At 37.2% G+C, this 9,714-nt stretch overlaps 1 protein-coding gene across 1 annotated transcript in view; it reads right to left on the reverse strand.

Moving 5' to 3' along the window:
* Slc15a5 (solute carrier family 15 member 5) overlaps positions 1-919 on the reverse strand; it is a 78,811-nt gene extending 77,892 nt beyond the window's left edge. The window contains exon 1 of the mRNA XM_047548082.1: positions 559-919. Within this exon, the coding sequence (XP_047404038.1) occupies positions 559-919 (361 nt within the window). The remainder of the gene's footprint in view (positions 1-558) is intronic.
* Between the last annotated feature and the right edge of the window lie 8,795 nt (positions 920-9,714).

Below are 9,714 nucleotides of genomic sequence, written 5' to 3' on the forward strand. Positions count from 1 at the left end.
CAAGACCAGCCTCACTAAGCAACTGAGTGTGACTCGGTCTCAAAATAAAAAATAAAAAGAACTGGGGATGTGGTCAGTGGTTAAGCACCTCTGAGTTCAATACCTGGTACCTGTTCTCCGCCCCAATAAAAGACCATCTTTTGATAAAAACATTCCTCAATTATTCCAATTATTCTACAGGAACTACAAAAAATTTTTCAGCACATTTCATCTTTATTTGTGAGGAAATTAATTTCATGTTTCACATAGAATTTTCAAAAAATTTAGGTTTGGGATATTAAGTAGGAAACAACATTCTAAGGAGAACAGAAGATAGACATGCAAAGAAATAGTTGTTATAAAATAAATGCAGTGTTATGGGTATCAGAGCATCTTCTAACACTCACAGTTATCAGCATCTTAAATAAAATACAGAATGAAATAGATTGAAACAACATTCTTACTTCATTTATCACACTTTGTGCTAAGAGCAGGGTAAGAGTAACATAAACCAAAAAGTCTAACCAAAATCTCTTCAGTTAAATTACAAAACAGCTCAGTCAGCAGGGGAGCACTCACCTAGGAAATGTAGGAATAAGCAGATATACACCAGTTTATTTCTTCCTAGGTAGACATCAGCCAGCCACCCCATAAGCACAGGGGTAAGTATTGAAGTTCCAATAAAACACAAGTTCAAAATGGCTGCCTGGTAATTGAGGTATCCCAGCTTGATAGTGCAAAAGGGAATCATGTTGCAGACGACCTCAAAGAAGGTGAACCTCTCACACAGCTCCACCAGAAGCAAGCAGATTCCAACCTGAATTTTTTTCACAGAGTTTGGCGATGAAAAATAACCAATATGTCTTACAGTTCTCTCCTTCTCAATGCTATGATGTAAGGCCACTTCCTCATCTGTTATTGTAAAGTCTGTAACAGACATGACCATCCTCCTCGAATACAACTAGTGTTAGTGGTTGGACTTGGTGATTTTTACCCCCATCCCTCTAATGAGAAAATAAGTAAGATTGTTGCTTTGAATTTCACATCCCTATGCAAAAAATTTTTAAGGTTTTTGCACATTAATGTTGCTCATTTTGATGATCCAGAAGCACAGGAGAGGAGACTTGAGTATTTGAACACTCATGGTTCAGTGTGGCCAAATCTGATTTGTTTGTTTAATTACTTAGAGACTAAATTAGGCTCTTCCTCCAAAATTATATTGAATTGCATGAATCCAGTTGCATATGTATGGAAACTCGTCTGCCTCATACTGATAAAGGTTTAAATACTGAGGCAGAAGAAGCAGTTTTTCAGGAGAATTTGAGCAAAGATCAAGAAATAATTTGAGTCTAATAATTTCTGATATTTTAATTAAACAAGCCAGAACAGTACCAAGAGATAAAATGCAAAAGGAAATCTGTTTTGAGGGGGCAGGATACCTTATCGTTATTACATTTCTTGTTATTTTTGGTTGGAATTCTGATAAGAAAGTTAATTAGGTAACAAAAGTGCTAGTACATTTAGGTAACAAGCAGAGTTTACAAGAAAGTAATTTAAGTGTACTAATGAAAGGAGAAAATATTGAATAAAACCCCACTTCCTTTAAGTTGACCCCATGCTTGTAGAACAGCCTCTCAGAGGAAATCAGAATCAAAAGGCACCATTTGACTCCCTTATTATTAATCATCAGTTAGGGATATAGCAACCAGCCTCCACATGCTTTGGGAAATATTGGATCTGGTCTTACCCTGACCCTCCAGCTAGGTGAATAGATATTAGCATTCTACTTTAGACAGCAGGAGGGTACCTATTAAGCTAAAAAAGTAATATCAAAACACCACCTTAAGATTTAGGGGTTTAGCTGCAAGGATGTAGGAAGATGAGGGACTATTGGGTTAGAATCTTACTAATTCAGCACATGAGTACAGAAATGCTATTTTCTTGTTGGAGTCAAAACCAGAAGACTGCTAGGCATGGTGACACATACCTGTAATTCCAGAGACTTGGGAGGCTGAGGCAGGAGGATTGCAAGTTCAAGGTCAGCCTCAGCAATTTAGCAAGGCTCCAAGCAACTTAGTGAGACTCTGTCTTGATATTAAAAAAAAAAAAAAGGTATTGAGGGGTGCTTGGGATATGACTCAGTTAAGTATCCCTGGGTAAAATCCCTGGTACCAAAACAAAACAAAACAGAAAGACTAATAAATGGTTTAGACTCTGATTTGTATCTTTTGTCCTGAGAGAAAAACAGTGACACTCTGATTAACAGTTCCACCATGCGTTCATATAAAAAATGGGCATCATTCCCCAAAAGTAAGTTGACACCATGTTGGAGTTGGCTTGGGATAATTCTAGTTTACACCAGTTTTTCTCACCAAGAGGGTCATCGCATGGCCTAAGAAATTCTTTTTATTTTTCTCCTCAGCAGTTGTAATCATGTGTGGAATGACTCAAGAATGCATATGTTGGAAGTCGAATCATTCAAAATGCAGTATCAGATGAAATTGCCCGTGAGGCCCCAGTGGAGAACTCAGCCCCTCTCTGGTTCTTATCCTTCAGGAGGCAGGAAAATGTTGTCTTTCCGTAAAAGACTCTGATCATTCCAATCAACTTAGAAAGGTCAGAGTCTTCAGGAAAAGTTTTTTAGGGTTTTGAGAAATCCCCAGTTGGAATCAGAGTTTCATTTGGGCTTCAACACTGTCTCCTAATTTTTTCTGTCCTCATCTAAGACTACATCTCCCAAAGAGATGAGCTGGTCAGAAGCCAAAATGAGGGAAAGAGGAAGTGGAACTAAAGATCAGGAGAAAAAAGACCTTGAGTCTGTCCTGGTTAGAGACCAAAATGAGGGGAAGAGGAGGTGGAACTAGAAACCAGGAGAAAGAAAACCTTGAGTCCGTCCACTATGGGTCTGTGGATCTGGAGATCCTGCAACCACTGATGAATTCTATGCTGTTGCTTGGAATGGTCAGATCTCAGGAATCGGAGCAGCACTGATTGCATCTAAGTGGTATATAATTGGTGTGTACTTGCATATGTCATCCAAGCTTAATCAGAATAGAAGAGAGACCATGCACAATTTTTCCACCTGCATCTTCAGAACTCCCACTAGGATGGGCTGGTATGCAACTTGTCATAGGCTCAGCTCCTCAGCCTCCTGCTCCATCTCATCCTGGAACCAGTTCACATCAGAATTGGGTGGTGGTGGTCGTTGTGGGGTCCTTCAGACCTGAAGGTACCACAGTGGATGTTCTAGCACCACCCATGCTTTAATTTTTGTTTTGTGAAAAAGACATTCTCTGTGTAAACCCTTGCTCTTCCATTTTAAAGAGGTTCTGAAAAAGTATACAGTATCTATACACTTGTCCTTCTGCCCAGTGGGAAGAAAAATTACTTTAATCCTAGAAGATAGTACCTCACATAGTCCCAAGTTCATAATTCTTCAGTTTGATGTATATTCTCCTTTTTCTGGGGATGACTAAGAGTAAAGTCTGGCTGGGTATGGTTGCACATGCCTGTAATCCCAGAAATTCTGGAGACTGAGGCAGGAGGATTGCAAGTTCAAGATCAGCCTCAGCAATTTGGTGATACCCTGTCTTAAAAATAAGAAAAAAACAAACAAAAAAAAAAAAAAAAAAAAAAAGGAAAAAACTCAGTGTAAAGTACCCCGGCTTAAATTCCTAGAAGACAAAAAAGTGAAGTTTGTTGTACTCTTACAGGGTTTTTCTTCCACACCATACAATGACCACCCTGGACCTTTCTAGTGTGTTGAATTCTACATAGAAGTGTAACTATATAATGTAAGTAAGGTAGGAATGAGTTATCACATTTTGATGGTTAATTTTAGTGTCAATTTGGTTGGGCAACAGGGTTCCTTTATTTAGTCAAATATTCTGGATGTTTCTGTGAGGGTGTTTTTGAATGAGATCTACATTTAAATTAGTGGATTCTGAGTAAAGTAGATTGCCTCATTCAATCAATTAGAGGGCTGAACTGAATAGAAGATTGATCTTTGGGGAGTAAGGGGGACCTGTCCAGCGACTACCTGTGGAATTCATTTACAACATGGGCTCTTCCTGACTTTCCAGCAGGCTGCATTGGACTCAAACCTCCACTCTTTCCTGAGCCTCCAGCCTGCTGGCCTCCCCCATTAGACTATGGACTTACCAGACCTCCACAATCACAGGACTCAATCCTCAGAATAAATTCTTTCCTGTAATGCACACCCTCTCTGGAGAACCCTGACCAACACAGATATCATCTATATTACACCCCTTTTTCTCTTTGATCATGAAGGAAAAAGAAAGAGCTTAAGAGTATGGAACCCATAGCTTCAAAATTTTTATGTTTAACTGAGACACATCTCCTGAGTTCCCAATAAACTGATGCATATCTTTCCCTAGTTTTCTCACTGAAATTCAAATAGGTGTTCTAAGCTTAACTTGTTACCTGCATTCTGCTCCTCTTCCTTGTTTTCTGTGTGGTTTACAACATCACACCTTGCTCAAATATTCAAGTTAGAAAACTGAATGTCCTAGATTCTCTCTTCATTTCTTCCTGTTTTTTTCCCCAGGAAAATATTTTTCCATATTTTATTGGTCCATTATTACTATACACAATGGTACCATTCATTGTTACATATTCATACATGTATATGGTGTAACAATATAACTTGGCCAATGTTTTTCCCCATTATTTTCCCTTTTTCTCCCTTTCTTCCTCCCCCTAGTCCCCTTCCTCTACTCTGCTGATCTCCCTTGATTTTCATGATATCCTTTCCCCCATCTTTCTTGTCTTTTATCCTAACTTACACATATCAGAGAAAGCATATGACTCTTGATTTTCTGAGATTGACTTATTTCACTTTACATAATATTCTCAAGTTCCATCCATTTTCCTGCAAATGACATAATTTCATTCTTCTTTATGGCTGAATAAAACTTTACTTTGTATGTATACCATATTGTCTTTATCTATTCATTAACTGACAGATAAATAGGCTGATCCTATAGTTTGGCTTTCATGAATTGTGCTGCAGTAAACATGGGTATGCATGCATTTCTACATGGTGCAGACCTTAATTCATTAGGCTAAATACTGAAGAGTGGTACTGCTGGCTCATATGGTGGTTTCATTACTATATTTTTTGAGGAACCTCTGTGCTATTCCAGGAAATATTTATTGAGTCCCTAACATGTGCCAGATACTACCTTAGACTTTGGGGTTGGGGGAGGGCTGTCAATTAAAATTTCTGAATATTTCATAAATTCATTCATTTTTTTTTTCACCTCTGTGCTCTGATCTTCATTTGAGCTCTCAGACATTTCTGGCTTGTGTTGTTTACCGCCAGCCATGCTTCTTTATCAAGCCTTAGTCATTTGCACATCATTTTCATCTGTTTTCCATAGTTTTATATTCTCTTTTCCCTCTGGCTGTCCTGATTCTTGTCATCTCTTATATTATTTTCCTAATAGTTTTATTTAAAACGCTTTGATTTTTAAAATCAATTAAGTATGTTTAACAAGGAAACTTTAAGTTACTACCATAAATGGAATCATTTGCCACAAATAGAAGGTAAAACAAACACAATATGAATTAAAAATAATACTTAACATTAAGTATTTTTTTCCTTGGTGGGTCAGGCTCTTTTCTAAGTATGAATTCATTTATCTTGGAAACCATCTTATGAGGAAGAAACTATTTTTATGAGCCCATTTTAACATTGTAGAAACTGAGACACTTTATATTTATAAGTAAATCATTTACTTAACACTAGTAATAAGTAGCAGAGAAGGGACTGAAACTTTGGAGGCTGATGCCAAACCTACACTCAATAGATGCCTTTTCCTTTATATGATAAAAGCATTTGAAAGATGATGGGTGAACAACTACTTTCACTGTGGGATTTCATGTTACCTAATGCCCATGCCACATGTCACGTAAAGGCAATTCAATTTCTAAAATACTCTTCTATTTAATCCTTCTTAGATCTCCAGAGATTATTTTTTACATCTTAATTTTTCAATGTGTTCCACTGCTTAAAATCTGTAAATAGCTCTTCTGGACTATGGGTTCAAGTTATGCTGGAGCATCAGGACCTCCAAGACCAAGCTCCTGCCTGGTGACGCCCCTCCCATCCAGCCTGGGCTTGACCCCAGGCTCACAGGTCTGTGGCTGTGCCATGCTCCTCCCTCTCTCCTATTTCATACACTGTTTCTTTTGCTGCAAACACTTTGTTTTTCATTCACTTTGGGAACCTTTCTTCATTATTTAAACCTCAGCATGAGAACTGCATCCTGAGTAAAGGTTCTCAAAGTTAGACTCTTCTTTTAAAACACTGTGTACATCTCTTTTAATGTATATTATATTAATTAGTTTGTACGCCTACTTTTGTTGCTGACTGAGTTCTCCAAGAGTGGGTACAACTTCATATTTATTTCTCCTTTTCTTAGCACCATGCCTAGGTTGTGCTAGTTATTTTAGTATATAATTAGTGGCATACAGTGGCAGTTCCATGTGACATACCCAGACACTAAAACATTTAAAGTTTTAAAAGTGTTAAAGCACTTTTAAACTCATCATTTGCTTAGAAAATGGTTAACAGTCATGTTCTGAGGATATGCTGTCTCCCCTGAAGGAAGGCCTGTTTGCATGTGGGGAGGGAGATTGGTGATGCTGGGTAGAGTTAAGACTGGTGGCATCTGATTTTAAAAGTGCATCATTTCGGGCCAGCTGTCCTCTAATTTCAAATGTATACAGCTTTGGGTTTGAAAGAAACCATTTTGGACAAGCTCCTTATTTTAATTAAAAATTTGAGCAGTCAAGTGGCTGGTCTAAGGCAACCTGACAAATTAAACTTCATCCCGCAATAAAATTCACACCTCTTTGCTGCCAGTCCAGTGTTATTTCTACAGCATTGCAACTGGGTGAAAATTTACCCTGGAGCTTTCAAGTTTGAGTATCTTGAAAAGTAGATGAGCTGGACCCGTAGAACTTATGCCTATTCAGATCCATAATATAATAGAAATGCTTTTAGACTCTGTTCCTATCTACACAAATTTGCATAATAAACTTAACTTCTTAGGATATCAGTGTCTTATGCAGTGACTAAGGGCTTTGGATTTAATGATATTTAAGACTCTTTCTAGTTCTCTGAGTCTCATTTCCCTTGCTGAAGACTCTGGAAATTTATAAAGAATCATCTTCCTATAAATTTTACTTTTCATATATATAAACTATGCACAGGGTGTAAGTAAGATTTAACTATTTTAAAAGATGCAATTACCATGGCTATGGTTAAATTTCTATCTTTGTAGCACTCTCCCTGTGGATCCAATTTGAATGGTAGGGACAGTGGAAAACAGAGGAAGAGCTACTGCATCTCTCTCTCCCCCTGGACCCCAAAGTTAAAAAATTATCACTGGCTTTTCGAATTTATGCAGGAGAAAAAACAGAAAAATTTAAAATATGGTTATAAATAGCTCTTTGGTTCTGATTTTATTGTTTCTTCAAACTCTGCAAATTTTATTCCAGGGACTTTATTCAAAGACATGTAATTACCTAAGCTAAGCAGTTTTTCATACTTTCAAGGCTCTTGCATTATTGCACCTGTACGACGGCTTTATAATTCAGTAGTAATTGAACAGCAATTATTTTTCATGATGCATGTACATTTTTATATCAGATTGTTGGCAGATATTCTTTATGATGATGTCGTTTTCACTAATGAGGAAATTAGAGCCAGTTATCTCATAGAGTGAGATACTTTTTTCTAATTCATTTCCTAGCTCTTGACTTGAAGTTTTTGTGTTATAAAGCAACATGTACAAATGGATGCAATGTTATCTCTAAGTCCAGGAAGGGTTGTGGGGTAATGGTGAACTGGTAAGGTCCTAATTCTCTGGTTCACATGATGGTCTCTGAAAGTAAGTTTGTATAAGCATTTACGTGTATATTTAGATTGTCAATTCTGTGAGAACAAATATCTAGCCTTATCCCACTTTTAAGCATTTCATAGTATCCACCATAGTATCCTCCAATGAATGATGGACTGACTTATACAAAAGTTTGACATAGGACAAAAAAGTAGAGCGCTAGTATGATTATCCAATAAACTGGGGTACCAAATCATTCAAATTAGACCAATTAGAACCAATAAAAATTTAGCATTTATTGAGTACCTGCTTATGGTAGAACAGGTACTCTACCTGATGGTAAGGACTTAAAACTAAATAAGATCTGATCTTTAACTTTCAGTCTACTTTAATAACAATTATGTATTTCAGCTATGCCATATGTACACACACAACTGTGATATAATTACTTAATTTCATTCAAGAATTTTATTTAATACATACTGTATAAAGTACGGAGGGCACAATGAAAAAGACACAGATTTGACCTTCAAGGAATTTATAGTCTGGGTATACAGACAGAAACAAACATACAAAAACAATTAGAAACAGTGACAATTGTTCTCATAGAGGTACACTCAGAGCACTATGAGATAATAGATGGAGTGAACCTTAATAAGACTGTACAACAATTCCTGGAGAAAGTGACATCTGAGGGAAATCTCAGTGAGGGATGAAGGATTGTTAGGGCCAGGAAGGTAAGGAAGTGTAATCTGGGAAAAGCAGGGAAAGGATCATAGCTATGTGAAACAAATGAAGTTTAGAACTTTGGGTACTTTTTTTTTTTTTTTTTTTTTTTTTTTTTTTGTACCAGGGATTTATCCCAGGGGCATATTCCCAGTACTTTAAAAAATATTTTTATTTTGAGATGGAGTCTTACTAGTTTGCTTACAGCCTCTCTAAGTTACTGAGTCTGGCTTTGAACCTGTGATCCTCGATCTCAGCCTCCTGAGCTGCTGGGATTACAGGTGTGCATCACCACACCCAGCCTTCAGGTACTTTTTGATAATACTTGAGCATAAGGTGAAGAGGAAGAGCGGTGGGAGATGAGTTTGATGCAACAAAATTGTGAACAACATTTTATGGCATTATGAAGACTTCAGATTTTGTTCTGAACTCAGTGGAAAGCCATTAAAAGTTTCTAGCTGAGGAATATGGGATCAAAAATTACATTCTAGAGAGCAAACAACATTTTCCTAGCAGCAATGGGAAGAACAGATAGGAGGTCATAGAAACTGGGTTGTATAGAACTAACCTTAGATATAAGTGATAAGAGCCTATTAATGGCCATTATATTGGGGATAGAAACAAGGTACAGATTAGTGAGTCATTAAAAGAAGGAAAAATTTACTAAAATTTATGATTGATTTAAATATCTGTGGTAAGGGAGGAGAAATAAGTGTTGAGCTTCTAGAGTTTTGACTGGTGAAATCTCACAGTGTTATTCCTTGAGACAGATTAGTGGACAGGGTTGGCAGTAGCAGACTGCATGGAAGTGAGAGATGAACTGGGTTCCCATGTATCACTTTTGAGAAGCAAGGGAAGATACAGAAAGAGATGCTCAGAATATTCACATCTGATATTGGAGATGCAAAATCTGACTAAGATTTGACTAATAGTTGAAAGTTTACTGATAGCAGAGGGAGTCATAGGAGTGGTTGAGGTGGAAACTAGGGCAAAACAAAGCATCTTGGAGGATTTCAATATTTAAGAAAGAAAAAGTTATTTCTGTGGTATAGGAAAAACTTAGAGTGGGATTTCCTGACAGGTGTGGAATTGCCCGATAGATTTAGGAAGAACTAAATAGTCAAGTGTCAGATTGATAAGA

Source organism: Sciurus carolinensis, chromosome 4, assembly GCF_902686445.1.
Source record: "Sciurus carolinensis chromosome 4, mSciCar1.2, whole genome shotgun sequence".
Classification (NCBI taxonomy): domain Eukaryota; kingdom Metazoa; phylum Chordata; class Mammalia; order Rodentia; family Sciuridae; genus Sciurus; species Sciurus carolinensis.